The following is an 18650-nucleotide window of genomic DNA, read 5'->3' on the forward strand; positions in this document are numbered from 1 at the left end:
GGTGTTACAGATTTGGATTTCTTCGGGTATCGGGTTACTTCCTCACATGCAAAGAAGTGCCACTGGGCTTTACATCTGCTCTCTCTCTCTCCCTTTCTGGTATTATTTGTCACAACTTATCGCTGCCGTGCGGTTACCAAAAAAATAAATAAACTCAGGCACACGCTGCATTGTTTGCACTCGACGAAACAGCTCTGCCACTGCGGGTGGAGGGTTTCAGTCACAAAGGAAAATAAAGAGAGGCAGAGTGGACCGTAATACTGTAAACCATTCCGACGCACAGCAGGGGAGGTATGAATAAATGATAGAGGAAGAAAGAAAAAAAAACATCAGATGGGGAAATAACGGGCATAAGGAGAGATAATTTAATGCCTGATATTGATTTGCAGAGGACAAAATGAGCTTCTCCTACCTTTCTGGTGGCACCATGAGGCATAATTTGGGCTTTGCATAAACACGCATACATTTACCAGTGGATGATTACCCTAGTGGTCTTAATACTTAGGGTCAAATCCCTTTTCAAGTCTACTTTTAACGCTAAACTAGCTGAAAACATAACATCTTCTAAAAGCCATCAGGATAAAGTCCAGGATGTTATTTTAAAATCCCCCTATACTTTGTGATTTTCAAGATGTGAATGACGATATGTCAATGGTCTAACAATAGCATAGGCGTTGGTAATAATGCTCTATAAATCAGACAGACCAAGTGAAGAGGCAGCAGATAAAAAATATCTCACTCCTATGTTGATCTTTCACTCGCATATTTGTTACCCAGCATACATTTTCTCAGAACTAACGTCCGTCTGTTTCTCAACAGTGGAGTCTGGTGTGTGACTCAGCATGGAAAGTCCACATCGCCAAGTTTTCTCTGTTGGTGGGATCCATCTTCGGATACCTGGTGTTTGGAATCCTTGCAGACTGGTAAGAGTTTTGTTCTTGCATGACAGTAGGAGGTCTTCCCACATTGGAGGTGTAAAAAAAAAAAAAAAAATGTCTACCTTATTCTTTTTTTATTTATTTTTTTCTTAGGTTTGGCCGCCACCCGGTGCTGATCATATCGGTGCTGTTCATGCTGGTGTTCGGTCTGACCGTGGCCTTCTCCGTCAATGTGCCCATGTTCAGCACCCTGCGCTTCTTCGAGGGCTTCTGCCTGGCAGGGATCACCCTCTCCCTCTACGTCCTCAGTAAGTGTTTATCCGTCCTCTAAAAGTTGTGTGCTAGGCTAGTCGACCGTTAGCTAAGCCCTGCCCCATTTGTTACTGTTGCTACATCTGTCAGGCTCTCCATTGTTGCACGGCACATATGCAAGTTTTAACAATGATAATGTCCATTTAAAATGTAAAATGTTTGGGGTTTTATACAGAAGCAGGTTTCACACTTCTAGCATGCGCCTGTCAATTATTGTCTGTAGCTAGCTAGGCTGGCTAGCGGTTTCATGTTAACTCAAAGTAGGTTGACAAATGACTTTTTAGTGTTACCAGTTGACTCGTTTTAAACAAAATCCTTTTTTGAAAAGGTTCTAAATGTGCCTACATGATATGGCGAATGCTAACAGGCTGAGGATAAAGCTAACATTCCTTGGCATGAGTCAGCATTTTAGAACAGAAAAGGACTTCGACAAGAACAGCTTACTGATATGTTTAGCTAGCTTTTCAGGTATGTTTGGCTGGAGTTGCAGAGGTGTATCCACCAAGTCCAGTTAAGAATATGAAAGACATACTATGATACTTTAAACTCTGATGTAGTCAATGTCAACGCCGACGTCGCCGGTAACACAGCAATAGTGTAGTTAGCAAAGCTCCCAGTAAGTTAGCTGAGCATGCTAACACAACATCTTACCATGCGGCAAACGGATACAGTGTCTAATCCTGTCCATTTCGCTCTCAGAGTATGGATCATACTCATAATTTTAACATTCCTAACGCAGTCCTGCCTCGCCTACTTGTGGTTCCAAGCTTTAATTCCGCAGTCACTCCAGCTGATCAATTGACAATTGAGTACTTGCACTTAATATTTAATGCAGATACTCTCATCTTTGGTAAGGATGCAAAACTTGTCTTCCGAGAAGCAGAGAACATTTTGCTCGGGGCTAGCGGCAGACTTCCTGAGGGAATGGCACAGCAGTGATGGCAATATACTGTAGAAAATGCAAGCCCGTTGCATGTAACATGATTTACCTCCTGTCCAAACTGGTTTGTTTGGGACTCCATGTCTAGGAAGCAGCAGCTTTTGTTGCACTGCAGGTTGTCAGGAACAGTATTCCTTGTTCAGGCTGATTGAATATTAAAACTGCTGCTGCAGTCTGGCAAAAGATACAGATGTATCCGCTGCTGTAGCCTCAGACTACGACGCAGCTTCTTTCCTCAGGCTGTGAGACTCACGATTCATCCTCAGCAGCACAAACAATATATTTTGTTGTGTGGAAAGAACGGCACTACAGCTCGCATTTTGTTGTTGCAGAATGACAGTTCTGTTGTGATGATGCTGTGCATTCTTGCAATATTAATTTTGCCCGCACCGCCCACCGGTATCCTCCCACTGGTGCTGTACTCGTTAAGACCAGACACGCCTAATCAAAAGGAGATTCCACTTTAATTGTCTCTAGCTGAGGGTAGCATTCAGCTTAAAGAAGAGTAATTGTGTTGCGCTGACCTCCTAACATTTATTAAAACGAATGCCATTGTGGGATAAATTCTCATTACAGAACAACTATCGGCCTCCTTACCCTTGAAGTGATCTCTTTAATTTTCATTTAGGTGTACCAGCGTTGTGTCGCTCTCTGAGATTTTAATCCTCGTTACTGCTAATCAATAATGTGATAACGGTGAAGGGGGTGTGGGGGGTACAGGCTGTAATATTCTCGGAGATGAATCCTCTCTGTAGATGTGACCTTCTCTGTGCACAGTAAAGGTTTGAATAATTACTTCTGTGGGAAAGTTAGTTTCCAAAGCATCGCTGGAAGGGGGCTTTTTGACAGCGTCCTAATAATTTGCCATAGAGTCGATGCATATCCTGGTGTTGGCGATGGATCCTTTAAAAGCCCATTTGGCCGCAGTAATTGACCAGCGCAGACGGAGGTTGGCATGTATGGAGGAAAGGGAAGATGAGAGGGGGAGCAAGGGCGAGATGATGAAGGAAGGGGCCCTCAGTGTCCTTGTCGTTCTAATTTACTCCACACTGTATACCTTGAAAAGCTTCGCCATGCTCCCAAAATAGAAGGACCAGTCAGTCTGCACCCGGGACAAAGGAAAGAGGGTGAGGCAGAAGGAGGGGGGAAGGGCGGAGTTCAGCTTTACAGTACGGTGTCGTGTCAAATTTGAAATGAACTTGACATCTGCATCCTTTGTTTGCACGTTAGCCTGCAGTTTATGGTTCAGTAAATCAGTGGTTCTCCGGAAAGCAGGTGGCTGGAACCAAATAGCAGGTGGTGGAGTTGCACGGTAATCTTTTCAGAGGCAGTACTTCTCTACATTTCAACTGTACATGCTTTTATCTTATATCTAGCAATGTTAAAGAAACTGAGAATAAATGCATAAAAAAATAAATAGCTTTGTGGAAATCTGCTCAGTAGTGTTTGTGTTATCTTGCGTACAAAGACAAACAAAAGCTGGACCCCGGCAAAATCAGAACCTTCTTGGTTTATGTATCCGCGTCAGTGCAAAAAAGTCAAAAAGGACAATGGACATGGACATTTAAAAAGGAGTATACTGTATGTCTGCATCACTGTAAGAGTAGCACAATATGTTAATTCCACTACAGGAGGAGACTTTATGTTCTCTTCAGTAAGATGGAAAAACTGTGTGCTTTTACAAATTTCGTCCTCAGCGATTGCCAAAAAAAAATTAGCTGAAAAAATATTGGCATATCAGGTACCGGCAAAAATCCAATATCACGCCTTACTATGTTTTTTGCCCTTTTTTTTCCAATTTTTGCTTCTATCCTATGAAATTTTGAATCTTATCCAGCCTGTGAATTATGTCTGAGGATAAAAGAATCCAAAATGATAGAATAAGATGAGAGAAAAATCCTAAATTGGTTGAAATGTGAAGTTGAAAAATGGGTATAGCTTCGTTTTGACAGATCCACTGCAAATTTTTACAGTTTGTTTGATACTGCAGTGTTTGGTTTCTGTTTCTGTCTTGTTTTATCTCGACTTATACAGATATATGTTTCCGTAACAACGTAAGATCCACCTGGCATCTGCTCTGTGTAGCGGTACAGTAAACAATGCAGCTTGCAGTTATGTGAAGTCAGAATTAAACGCGCTTCTGAAAGCATTAATCATACGCCTCTTTAATGGTCGTCTGCCAAGGCAGCTCAGCAGTATTTTGACCTTTCTGACTGATAAAAATGAAACTCTATTTGGATGCATCTGCAGCAAAGCGATGACGTAGATGCATTCCAAGTGGACTACATTCGTGTCGAGAGTCCAATTATTGTGCGTCAGAGTAAAGATTCACCCCTTCGTCCTTACTCTTCTCTAATTATTCTGTCTGTATGTCTTAACTTTTGTGATTCTCCTTCCTTTGTCCGTCTGCTTCCTCCTGCCTCTTTCTCTAGCCTGGTTTTACATTCTTTGCAGGCTGCATGGTGGAATGGCTCACACTGCAGTCCTCAAAACTACAATGCAGTGATTGCAAAGTAAATCAAGTGGTCACGACCAATCTTTCGCAATTTTCTCGGTATGCTGTTCTTCGTTCCTGCCTTATGAAAGGTTAACGCAGCGGCTTACCCGCCGCAATCGCCCTCAAGTACCTGCGCTTGTTGAACAATGGAGTGGTGGGCTCAGATGCTGCCAAGAATATCTGAAATATTAGGTTTAAAGTTGCTGTAGCTTTATAGGATGGTAACTGGAGACTCGGTAACCTTGTTTGGCCCTGACATGTTAAGAGCCGAGCGTTTAACAGCATGACAAGGATTCTGGATTGTGGTTCAACAACACGTGTTGATCCGTTTGCTTTCAATGGCAACAAAAAGCTTACGCTCCAGGCTGAAACAGGTCGTTAACGTTCAGGACTACCGGTTCCTTGTTTAAAGGAGCGAGCAGCAACATAAACTGTCACCTAGTCACTGACATGTTTCCTCCTCGCAGTCCTTGCAGGGTTAAGGTTACTAATCAACCACCAACCTCATGATTCCTTTTAAATCTTGTTTATGAGCAGCTTGCCGTAGTGCAGTATAATAATAAAGCCAGCTTGTGCAGGGCATGGACTTGACGGATGTTTGTTCGGGCTTTATGTTTGCATAGGTTTTGTGTTGCTCTACCGCCGCCCTTATTTCTGATCATGTGTGGCCTCACACGCTATTTACCCTGCAGCTCCTCTCTGTATTGACAAAACGCTGTGAGAGCTGCTCCAAGAGAGGCAACGCGATCGCTCAATAACACATTAGTTGATGGAATCAATCGTTTTTTTGTGTGTGTCCATGCTAAACGTGTCAGTCATATGACATTATTGCATGTAACGTTGTGAACCACATGACCCTCCTTTTGTGGTTTGCTTTGTTTGAGTCTGCTCGCAAAAAAAAAAAAAAAAGGAAAGTCGGAGCCAAATCCCAGCTTCGGCTGTGTTTGCACTGGAGACTGCGCGCTAATCCTCCCTTTCCCATCAATCCGTGTGCAATCAAGTCTCAGTTCATGGATCTTGGAGGCTCGGCGCCACTGAATGTCGTATTTTAATCTAGGAAACGGCGATCTGATGATGGCAATCTGTCCAGATTTATACGTCCTTGTGAGTAATTAGAAGACGGCGCCTTCCTGACTTCACTGTATGTTAGCACAGATCCCGGTGAAAGGCATCAGTCAGTAAGTCCATCGAGTTTTCAGGATAAAGCTGAGCCTTTTTTCTTTTTTCCGAGAGTGCAGAGCAATTTGTGCACAGCTACAATCCGTTCCGCCAGAATGGCCTGTCACAGTAAGGCCCAGCACCGGGCCCAACATGGCTGATATAATGTGACACTTATACGCTAACTGCCATGTAGAGACAGGAAGAAAAAAAAAAAAACGGTATAAGAGAATTGGTAGCGAGGTGGTTTTAGACAAAGGGAGAGGATGGAGACTAGTTACTAATATGATCAGAAAAGAACCAGGGGATATTGAAAAAAAGCAAGATTTTTCACCTCTGATTCTGAGGCGTGCAAGACTGAGAAGCTGGTGTGATACAGTTACACCACCACCGCAACTGATAGTGAAGTGTTTCTGTAACTCTAAGCAGTTTTTTTGGATAAACCAGGATGATGCATCTTATCTACGATCCGTCGGCTCCAAAGTATAAGGGCAGAACGGCTTCAGAGAGTCGCCTGATGCAGCGCTGCTGTGTGTGCTAGCCTCTTTAGCATCACAACACCAGTAACAGGCAGGGCTCATTATCATCACTGTGCTGCTCACTATTGCATTTTTTTTTACAGTAAACATCCCCACCCCACCCCCGACACTCACCTGCCACCCCCTCACATACAAACGCACGCTGCACTCCAGCCTGCTGAGTCATGCTAACTGGCTGCGCCGGGTGTTTGTGTGAGAATTTTGTGATCGGCTTGAGACGAGGTGATTGTGTTGTGGGGCAGTGGGCCAGAGCTCGCTTTTCTGTTTACGCGGGTTATATCAGGCATCTGTATCGCCCTGCCTGGGCCTAAAATCAGGCATACATTGCTTTATTTCCCTGACGTATGTGCTCAGTTTGGCAAAATGTTTACAAGTGACAAGAGCACACAAAGGCCGACTGTGAGAGGCAGGCTGGGGATATAATAATTCAGGTCGGGGTGGTAACGTCAGTCCAGGCAGATCTCCAGATTCAACATTCAGCAGACCACTCATACTGCGTTCTTCTTGTATTATAGTTAAGATTTCTGTTTTTTTCCCATGTAATAACTTTTAATTTTAGTAAAAAAAAAAAAACATCCAATGGCAACCCTTCTAATTTTTTTTTTTCCTTTTCTGAATACCGACCCTGTCCCCTCCTTGTGAAGATGCAGCTTTACAGCAAATAGCGACACTTTCCACCTGAAGATTCCTCCTCAGCTCCCCCTTTTTCTCCTTCTCTCGTCCGCTACCATGCCGTATAAGTTGGCGGCCTGTGCGTTAAAGTGTATGTGTTTGTGTGTCCCTGTGCACAAGCTAAATGTTTTTCATCCAACACCTTTTAACTTCATAAAAGCAGCCGTTAGACATTGTAAAGAGGTGGGAAATTTACGCAGAGAGATCCGTATAATTGCCTTACAGGACGGAGCAAATGTCTCTACACTCCTCTCAAGTGGAGTTATGCTCACTTTCCGTGTCTGAATAAGAGATGACAAGCCCATACATGTCCTGGGTGTGTGGGAGAGGAGCCTTTTTAAGAGAAAGATACAGTAGACACACAGAGACAGACAGAGAGAGAGAGACAGACAGAGAGAGAGAGGAACGAAGACAAACCGACAAACCACATGAGTTTGTCATAGTCTCGAGACGTGCATCACAAAGAGAGTTGTGACTTTTCTGTCTCTGACCTCTGACATACATGCTCATGACTACTTTGCCTGTGGTGAAGCGGCTCTAATGGAGGTTGTTTTGGGACAAACATGATGTTAATGGCCAGCTGAAGTTGTTGGCACTTGCTATTTGTTAATGAGGGATGACATTCTTTTCTCTTGACAGTAACACATTCATGATTTCCAAGGTGCTACTTGAAATAGCCAAGGGATACACATCCCCTTGAAGATCTCCAGACTTGTTTTTTTTTTAATTTTTATTATTATTATATTGTCATGGATGGACAACATTGTAATGAAATAGTGTAAGTCATAAAATACATTTACAGTTATCAGAGACTTGGTAAAACATAAAAACATTTAGAAAACCTCCAGATTTCCAGACACTGTGATGGTAGAGACATCCAATGCCGGATCACGGCCACATAAATAAAATACAGCGACCACTGCAGGTCTCAAAGGAAGTGAACACGCTTGAGGCTGTGACACCGAGAGGTCATGTAGCTGATTTATTGTATTTACCAGTTCCTAATTAACAGAGAAAACCTCAACCTGTTGCTCTGTACCACAAAAAGACCAATAAACGAAGACGCCCTCTGCATTGAAATGACCTTGTTTTTCAAGCTGATTCTGTGCCGTGGTTTCTGTATCGAGTCCCTGCTCAAATGCACACCGCGTGCATTATTGTTTTGTCGTGCTGAGGGGTTTGGATTTTTTGTTTGATTAGTGATTCCAGTGGGCGCTTATAGAAACTTGTCACGTATGGTAGAGACGATGGCTGACAAGGAGGGAGAAATGGACAAAATAATAATGAGAGGCACGGACAAAGAGTTATGAATGTTTCTTGTCTGAGGAGGAAATAAAAGTTTTCTCATTATATTCGTGTTGTTATGGTGCTATTGCTGCTGACACAGCTTTTATATAATGGTTTGTATTAAGGGATTTTATTAAGTGCTATTAGTTGACTGCCCTCAGTCTATGTATGTTAGCTAGCACCTCAGCTCAGTGAGGTCACTGTACTCGATACATGCTGTCCCCTCATAGCGCTCGACCCCTCAGGCAGAGAGCCTGAGATCCGCAACATTTACTGAATGTGGACACATATGGGAAAAGTATTTAAAATTCATGTAAATCTAAATGCTAATGCAGAAGAAGGCTGAAAGAAGTGAAACTCCCAAAAGCAGACAGGGTGTAGAAATCAGGGCTCTGGTGACCACAGATTGAATAAGTGCCATGTAGAGATAGACGGCGGTCACATATATATATATATACAAGCATTTGACCACAAAACGACCTCTGTACCTTACTCAGCAATACTCCCTAATTTTTATTTCCCGTTTTTAAGAATTTACATGCAAGTGAAACAGTCAAAAAATAGAGCACAGTAAGTGCATTTTTAGAGCATTTCCTCATTTTTAAATTTTTTTTATTATTACTAACCCAACAATTTACAGCTTTGAAACGTACACGATCACTGACTTATAACCTCATGTCTGATCTGTCCTCCATGAGATTTTACCTTTACAGTCATGTGTATTCGTCAGCCGCCTGTGTGCGTGCTCCTTTACTCAGACAGGATGACCTGTGATGTATGCTTCCTGCTGCAGTGCTATGCTGTGTATTTGTCGGGTCAGCCATGCCAGGTCAGGCCAGGCCAGGTCAGTCTCGCCCTCCTCACTGTTCCTGTGTTATTCTGTAATGAGGTGCTTTCTCTCTGTGGTGCTCTCTTGAAACCACAGGCATTAATCTCTCTGCACACAGTTGAGGCAACATGGGGCAGAAAGATGGAAGCTTCATATGTATTTATCTTCCTTTATGTCGATGTCGGAGCCCCGTTAGATTATACAGTGTGTCTGCATGCCTCTATGCATTTAAACTGTCTGTGTTCATATGCCCTTGATGTCTATCGCTCAGTCTGGCCTGACTCTGATTGATGCGTGCCGGATCTGGACTTGGAAGATTTTCATTTCCCATCATATGGCAGCCAAGTCCGCCTTACCACGCTGCATAGATTTTTGTGCTGCCTCACTGAAGACTTCATTCTGAATGCTGAGAATGATCTGAAAAGGATGTTGAAGTATACAGAGGGGCATGGTGGGATATAAAGTGTGGACTGCGCACAGAGATCATATGCATTTCAGCCGGTGAGAGGTATTTTCCATGATACACAGGTTGACCCGTCCACATCCTTCCCCACAGTCCACTCTAGCAGTCTTCTGATAAATGGGTTAAGGTGCAGACTCGTTTTTCTTCCCCTCCATACAGGGTTAAAGTTCCCTTTTAGTGCAGAGTTTGCAAATTTGGTTGCTAAGCAGACTTCCTCCCCCTTACACGCCAGGCTCAAGCACAGTGAATCCAACATCTGTTTCTGCCAGAATCTTTGTTTTAAGGGACCATTTCCTTGTCCAAAAGAAGACGGGTTGTCCTAGAGGTTGTAGTCATCTTCAACCATTGTTATATGTGGGGGATATTGTATGACATTATCTCAAGCCACACATTCCTGAGTGAAGTCCAGCGATTGTCAGCGCGAGGCAACCTTTGCAGCGCCGTTTCACGCTGATATATCTGTGGCGCTCGTGCAACCCGGAACCTGATCTCATGATTGTGCCAGAGTGTAAACTGTGCTTCAAACCCTCCGTTCCCTTTTGGTACTAACCGTGAGCCAATAGCTTGGTTTTGTGCTGATCTTTCTGTGTGTGGGAGGAAGGGGACGGGAGTGGTGGAGTGGTGAGGTAGTTTGTAGGACTGCTAGTGGTGTTTTACTTCTGGTTTGATGGTTATTAAGTAGATCAGAGGAAAGGGGCCTGTGGCAAGTCGGGCATTCTTTGCAGCTCTAGAGAAGGGACTAATCAATGAGCGTGACCTTATTCTTAGTCAATAACCCCTTTTCAGCACTTGGAAGAAGGAATGATACCTCAGGATATTTGTGTGCTCACACAGTCACCCTATATATATAAACAAAATAAGAAAAGAAACACTGTGGAATTTCCCTTCGGAGCATTCTTCGGGAGTTCTTTGTAATTGTAAACAAGCTGCAGTATTCCAGTATGTACCCAGAATCGCAATGATCTACCATCAGAGGGATGGTAGATCTTATCACTGCTCCAGTTCCAGAGAGAAAAAAGGCTGTTGACCTTGTCAGAGGAGGAAGTCTCTTCGTGCTCCGTCATGTATTGGCTTTCTGCCATACCTTTTTGCAAGATTATTTTCTATTAGGATGTGAAGGGGACCTTAAATGCAGTGTGTCAAATTCTCAGACACTCCAGTTACCAGTCAGCTGTGGGTTGAACGGGGCTGTGCACTCACCCCCCGCACTGTTTGATTTCTGCTCCTATGTGGTCACTATGTTCAGCTGAGGATACAATTTGCCTCCGCACGTCAGTCTCTTTGGTCTGCAGTAAATCCAGGCCAAGGTTCATTGGGTCCTTATCAGGGAAGTGCTGTTTGCTGACAATGCTGCGCCAGCTTGTCATTCAGAAGAAGCACTAAATTATGGTCCCATTTAGAGTAAATTAAACAATAAAGCACACTTGTCCTTGCATCCTTAGTCAGAACCAGTCAGGATATGCTCCCTGGCGCCACCCTCTCGTCCAAATATGGTCAGTTCTGGCTTCTTAAAAGACCAAGATGGCTACTGCTGTAATGCCAGACTCAGGGCTTGTGACCTCACGGTGGGTTAACACGTAGTCTGGATGACCACACACATGAAAGTGACCCAGGTCTGTAAAACGGCCGAGGAATTAAAGACCTGAATACACTTCTGGTTAAACAAACCGAACACAGGTGCCCTCTATTACACACAGTGCCCTGTTCTGATGAGTCTGACAATGATGGAAATTATGTGAATTGTAGCTGTGGACTTAACGAACAGTCACCAGATCATAAACCAATTGAACACGCATTGGGGATTTTGGTGAGAGGCATTAAGGCATCACTATGCTACGGTCTGAAACCTAAAAACCTTTCCCAAAATCAAAACTGGGGAAGGCTGCGTCCAAAGTGCATACTTCATGCATGCAGCAGTTAGAGGGTGGAGTTGTCAATGTAAGGCGGCATCTCTCAACCTTTCTTTTTTCATTCTTCACTCTCTAATTACGTTTCTTTGTAGTGCATCACCATAAATGGCTTCAATGAGAGACTGTCGCCCCTTTATGATGGTAGGCTATAAACACTCCCACCCTCATTTCAAGGATGCTACAACCTTTAGAGAGCGCTCTCTACCGTCATCGAAACGCAAAAACTCATCCCTTCAATCAGAGCTTTCCGTGACGCCTTTCAGCTTGCAGACGTCCTTGTAGGGTCGTTACACTTTGATTTTCAGGCTGTGTCAGTGCAGGGTTGGTCAGGATTGTCAGACTGAAATAACATCTTATTTTAGTCCCTTCATGCAGCCTGACATTATGTTCATGTTTGCCGGTTCTGATGTGCAGGGAGGCTTTTTTATCGTTTTGTTTTGCCACAATCAATCAGACGCCATCAGCACGGAAGCTGCGGCGATGATTGCGAGGAACTGTTTGACGATAGAAGAAATGTGAATTCCAACAACCTGCACAGCTGGGTCGATGTCATCCATTCTTGTCTCCATTGTCGTGGTCATTTTTCTTTCACTGTTTTTGGTGGGTGTGGCTCGATCGTCCGCTCTTTCCCGTTTGTAATTCCTCCCACAAATCTGTAATCGGTCGGATGTTTCACCAACTGGAGGAGACGTACATTAAGAAGCAAAACGCCAGACATTTTTAAATTTCTGAACAAATTCGATGCATGGGTGGTGATTCAGAGGTCTAGAACTATTGATGCTGAAGTGCTGGAATTCATCGCAGCAGAGGCAAAAGACGTGGGAGGAGGAGAGGGAACACAGCTTAGGGATGGTTACTGCAATACAGCTGCACTTCGCTTTTCACCTGTGACACCTGCAAGAGGACCAGCAGCTCCAGACTTGGACTGTATGCCATAAAAATTAGTCACTGCAAAGCAAACAACCTTGGCTATTCGTTTCGTGTAGAGAAATACCACACGTCTCCTTAGTTTGAAGTTAAACGTAACAGCTCGAGTGGCCAGGATTAGACGGTGAAATCATAGCATGGGGCCATAAGAACCTCATGTGATCAGTAAAAAGGTCATGACATTGGCCAGCGGGTACAGGGAGTGGCTGTACTGAGTGCCTTTAGTGGTCAACCAATCTCTTTCACTTGCAAAACAATGGGCCTCCTTGACGGAGCCATGTCCTCGACAGAAGGCCAGTGAGCTACTGTGTCGTGTACCAGAGAGTCTGATTCATATTCTTGTTTTGCCAAAGTCAGCGAATCAGCGAAAGCCTCTTTGGGGATTATCATCTTTATTAATTAGCTATTGGCTTGATCGTGGACTGCGTCACAGTCACTGTGTACAGACACAGTATGTGTCCAGATGCACTTAAGCGTGTTCGTTTTTTTCATAGTTTGTACGTCCCACTGGTTTTGCCGCCTCAGAGATCTCCTGGTTTTGCATTTTTTCTGAGTTTCCCCCCCTATGTGACATCAGAAAAGTTTGCTGTAGATTTGTGTCAGTAGAACACAGGCTGCAGCAGGGCATTGTGGGAATGCTGATCTAGTGGGTTGTGGAGGATTAGGGTCAGCAGGAGTAAGGAGCTCAGGCCTCCTTTCCTTTCCACAAACTCTGGTGCTCATTCTGCAGCTCCATCTACATAACATGTGCCACATTTGATCTAAATATGTCTCACACTTACTTTATTGTTTTTATGTTAATCATATAGCCTCGACAGTCACATGTGTGTGTTAGCACTTCTTCATAGCTCGCTACAGGATGTACTTTTTTTTTTCCCCAGTCTCGATGCAGTGGCCTGTTTGGCGCACATGATGCCTTATACATAACCGAAGAATTCAAATCCCATGCAGTCCGTAACCAGTGAACTGTTACTTTCCCCCGGCAGCACACAGAGAAGGGGTCTCGGGGTTAGTTGGTTCAAACTCAGCAGGTCTTGCACCCATCGCCCTGCTCTCAGCTCATTGGCTTTGTCATTCCAGCTGCGATAGTGTCTGTGAACAGAGAGCATTATTCATGTCCTCAGAAGGGGGCAAGTCCTAATTGAAATTCCGGTCTTTTCCACTGGAATGAAGCGGGCCCACCGACACCCACTGTATTATGCTGGCCTTGTCACCTTGAAAGAGCCCATCTGGAGACTGCTCACATTCCTGGGCAGTAGAAAGGACCCATTAGAAAAAAAAAAGAAATAGTGATGTACAACAAAAAGGGATGAATGAAGCGGGACAAAAAGATTTGGGCAGCGCGAGAATAGCAGTGTTACAGTAGTGTTCACTTTCCACGGTTTGATGTGAAGCCATCCCCTACACTGCAGTAACTAAAGGGCTGGACTGTCTGTGGTCGCTGGCTGCCAGTGTGGTGTGCATGCTAATGGGGGGGTGAATGAATCAGTGCCATTCTGATAGAGGAGAATTGAGTACAAGGAACCTCTTTCTAGCGAGTTCACTCTCACAGCAGCCTACTGTTTTGGTCTGTCTACTGTCTCTGAACAACAACTGTACACGGTGATTTATCGCCTTTATTTAATGTCCAACTAAATCTGACATGCACCGTTGCTCTCAAAGTGACTTTGTTTTTGATACAAGGACATATCAATAGCTCTGCACTCTATAAAATGTCAGAGATTACCCAGAGTCCAAGGTGTACCACCTTTTTAAATTGCTTCTTTAGTCTAACCAACCAAGCAATGTAAAAACTGAAAATTTAAACTGATAGAAACCAGAAAAGCAGGAAATACTTAAATTTTTGCAACCTAAACCAGAGAATGTCATTCTTTCAGGATAAGTGAAAAACATTTTGAAATCACTAAAAAGTTTAAACAAGTTTATTCATTTTAGGAGCAGAAATTGACTATAATATTATTAATTATGTAATGTTATACATAATGTTATGGAAAGATGTAATGTAAGAATTGGCAAACCTGTCAGATTCGTAATCAAAACAAATGGGGGGCAGCATATCACCAGAGTGCCCCAACATAGTTAGCTCAGTTAGCCATACAGCTGGAAATGAAGAATCGCTGTGTTTTCGTTAGCTTAGCATGAGCCTTTTACATTTACACAGGAAATGGGTCCTCCTCCAGTGAGCTTGCCATGTTGCACTGCCATGTTTCTACAGTAACCCAAAACGGACAAACCAAACACTGGCTCTAAAGAGTGTCCGTCACATTTCTTTGGGGCATTTTTAGTTGCCACCTGAGATGAGAGGTGTTCTGTTTCTTTCACATTAAACGTCACAGTATCGATACAGTTGTAGTCATAATGTCTAATGGCCTGGTGGGAAAAATGATGTCTGTTATGCATCAGAACGACGTTCACCCCTCTTCATGAGTGTCATCATCACCGTCGGGATCCATGTTTGGGCCTGTCTGCCTCACCTAGTCACAGGTCTGATGGTTGATTCATCAACTCTGGCCTGTTTCTGTCAGCATGAGGAAAGAACCAGCTAATGTTTGGATGCCATGTTCTGTATTTGCGTAAATACTCTTGGACTGGGTTGCACTATCGAGTGTGATGTTCTTATTAACAACTAGTTAATTTTAAACTAGTGATTGACTGAACTGGCTTGCACCATTTAAAGTTTGGAAATGCCTCAGTTGGACTTAAGTATAGTTTAAATAGGTTGTGAGGTCTGTAGCACAGTCCAATCCGAAGCAATCAGCTGTGTATACTGTAAACCTCTGTAGCAACACAAACAAGCATAACTTTAAACAAGTAGCTACAGAGGTTAGACTACACATTTAACTCAACTGCTAGCGCTTTTTTAAATGTTTTACTTGCACCAATGGAGAAATGTGTGTTTCAGATGTAGTTGCTAGTATTCATGGGGTTTACAATGAGTGTGCTAAGCTAGCTGCCGTTTGTTTGCCGAAGCCTGATATCACTGACATAATATTTTGTAATTTGAGTTGTGTCGTGTTATTCCTAGAAATTTTCCTTGATGACATTATTTTGTCAGATATGCCAAAAATATTCCAATGTTATTATCTTTCGTTCAAGCTAACGTTGATTTTTTATTTCGTACAACTTCTTTTAATTTGTTTATTCAGTTTTTTATCGTTGTTGCCATAGGTTACATGCTCATTTTGTGTCTTCGTCCGTTGCAGAAAAAACAAATAACACATGTGCTCCCTCTTTCTTCGCCTCCTCTCTTTGTGTTCTCTGCCAGGGATCGAGCTGTGCCTGCCAGGTTGGCGTTTTTCCATGACCATGGTGGCCAGTTTTGTGGTGTTGGGTGGTCAGCTGCTGATGCCCGGAGTGGCATACCTCTGCCGTGACTGGCAGGTCCTCCAAGCTGTCATCATCTGCCCCCTCCTGCTTATGCTGTCCTACATCTGGTAAGGAAAAGACCCGAGCATCTGCTGCACTTTGGTACCGGCGTGTCCTTTTTTAAAATGTTCTATTCTGGTTAAGTGTAAAATGTGTTTTTCAGTTTAAGTTCTCCATTAGACCTTCTACTGCTGAAATATGTGGTGCCATCTGCGATCAAACTCTATGTGTTAGATCCTAAGCAACAGTGTTTTAACAGTCTAAATAAAACCAACAATCCTTTAGCAGATTTACTTGGTTCGAACATAGAGGTGAAGAAAGACTTGCCTCGAAGGACATTTCTCAGCAGTGAATACCCCACTGAATTAAAAGTAATGTCTTTCGCTGACTCATTTTCTCTGACCTCTACTGCGACTGTAGTCCCTTTTGCTAAAGCTCAGGCTGTAAATACTTGTGTATTCACTTCTATTTACCCTACCCGTGATGCACGATGATCCACAGCGGTGCTGATGTGTTCAAAGCCAGCAGAAGAAAATCAAGGAGTATAGATTTTCTCACACACCAGAAGCCTTGGCTTTCTTTAGTGGTGTACCTGAAGAACAAAGGGGGTTTCCACTCAGAAACAGTCAGACGTACTCACTAATCAGCATCAATACTGCTGATATCATGCACTTCAATCAGTGTAGGGCACAGAGAGCAAAACCAAAAGTGGATTGATGGGGGTTTCCACAATGATTATGTGCAGGAGTTAAAGAGTCCCTGAGTGTTACCCTGAGGAATAAAAACGCTGAAAAAGACTGCAGAACTCAAGGACATGAAGCCGCTTGTGAAACTGATATTTCGCACAGATACTACTGGACATTGGACAGTGGACTCAAACTAGCCAACACTGTAGCCACTTTCCACAGATGTAACAGAGCTGTCCACACAGCACCCACTGCTGAGATACACAATTGCATAATCAAGCTTGAGTCAGCCCTCACAAGAGGATTCTGGGAATTTCAAAAGCATGGACCCATGTTGACTCTCATGATCAAGCCAAACAGTGTTTACGGGCACAAGTTGGACTCATCACCCATAAAATGGCTGACGCTGCGGACATAAAAATACAGCTGATCGGGCTGAAGAGTTCAACACTGCAGGTGATCGTAGTCTGCTGATTTGGGGAAAAAACACACTTGAAACCACACCAGCGCAAGATCGTGAATCATACGCTTTTTCTCACACAGACATCTGCTTCTGAGAAATTCAACCAACAGAGGCAAACGCGGCATTGTTTTTTTTGCTGACGCGTCCTTAAATCAACATATTTCTGAAAGTAGAAACTTAACCACTCGGAGGAATGTGGGCCACACAACGCAACACAGCTACCTGATAATGGAGTGTAACAAATAAAAGTAGTGATAACAATGGCTGGCAGTCATGTGATTGTTTATTGTTCCCACTGTTAAAGACTAATATGAGACCTTTCCACCTGTAAATGGTATGCTGGTATGTCTGAGTGAAGTTCAGAATACATTTTTAAATTTAGTTTTTCTACATTTTATCCAACCTGTGTTGAAATGACACACTGGTTGACAAATAGATGCAAACCCTGAATATGAGAGAGTTTAACCAGCTGGCTAAAATGATGATTTGTTTCATCTCGACTCATTTTTCACGTCTTGTTAACAAGGACATCCCTTGTCTTTTTCGACAGGATCTTCCCTGAGTCACTGCGTTGGCTGCTGGCCACGCAGCAGTACTGCCGCTCCAAGTGGATCATGGGACACATAGCAAAGAAGAACCGGGTGAACATGGAGCTCGACGCCGACAATATCCTCACAGGTAACAAAACACTGCTGATTTTTCACGAAATCTTCACTGATTCCTCTTCCAAGCTTTTTTTGTTTCTTCATTGTAGTATCCCCCCCCCCCCCCCGGCTGTGCTTTTTCCCAAATAAGCCAGATTGACAAGGCTATATCACTTTTCCTGTCTGGTTGCCATAGTAACAGGTGTCGAACATTACATTATGACACCGTAGAAGGTTCATTAATTTCATTACAGCCTGGCTGGCTGGACATGAGCTGACATGTTGGTGTGCAGACGGCAGATGGACTTAGGTCAGGCACTTTGACCCCGTGGGGTTAACTGTGTCTGGACTCAGGCCGGTTTTAAATGTCCTAGTAGTTTGCATTTGTGCTGAGCTTAAAAGGGTTATTCTGGGACAAGTTCTGACACTTATATAAAGGCTGTTTTTTACCCTTTTTGTTAATGGAGTCCGGTGGCCTTGAACAAGGTGATAGAACCGCCATTTCTGGTTAAATAAAATGGTTTTACTCTTTCCTCAAAGGTTAGAAGGACCCTTAGAATAACAAGTGGACAAACTTTGATGGGCACTGAGGAGATCTACTGGACCAAGTCTAAAACTTTTTGTCCCTGTTAGTCATTTAGAGCCTAAAATATGTTTAAAAAATAAAAAATAAAATGGGGTCCAGGCATAAAAATACCAAGATTACCCTTTAACAGTGTTGTTTACTGTAATATATTTTTCCCATCTCTGTCCTGTCATTGCTTACTGTATTTATCAATACACTTAGAGAAATAGTGCCACTGCTGGGAAAGGAAAGGAGGAACTACTCGGTGTGAAATTGACTGCAAAGCTCAAAGACTGTTTGCTGATGCAGCATTAAAAAAAAAGTACACTGCTATGTACATTAATTCAACCACTCTTATTTTTAAAGTAACTGGATGTCCCCGGCCCTTACTGTAATATTTCCCACTATAAACTGCTCGGCACTAAATAAAGTATTTTGAACTAAATGTTCTTGTTGCTGTCCCACAAAGCCAAAAATATATTTTTAGTCAAGATCAAAATCTGATTTGTTAACA

General features: G+C 43.2%; 1 protein-coding gene across 1 annotated transcript in view; it reads left to right on the plus strand.

The window, feature by feature from the left end:
• LOC115572393 (solute carrier family 22 member 23-like) overlaps positions 1–18650 on the plus strand; it is a 41796-nt gene that overhangs the window by 10350 nt on the left and 12796 nt on the right. Inside the window, exons 3-6 of the mRNA XM_030402408.1 lie at positions 820–923; positions 1032–1186; positions 15678–15846; positions 17478–17605. Of these exons, the coding sequence (XP_030258268.1) occupies positions 820–923; positions 1032–1186; positions 15678–15846; positions 17478–17605 (556 nt within the window). The remainder of the gene's footprint in view (positions 1–819; positions 924–1031; positions 1187–15677; positions 15847–17477; positions 17606–18650) is intronic.

Source organism: Sparus aurata, chromosome 21, assembly GCF_900880675.1.
Source record: "Sparus aurata chromosome 21, fSpaAur1.1, whole genome shotgun sequence".
Taxonomy (NCBI): domain Eukaryota; kingdom Metazoa; phylum Chordata; class Actinopteri; order Spariformes; family Sparidae; genus Sparus; species Sparus aurata.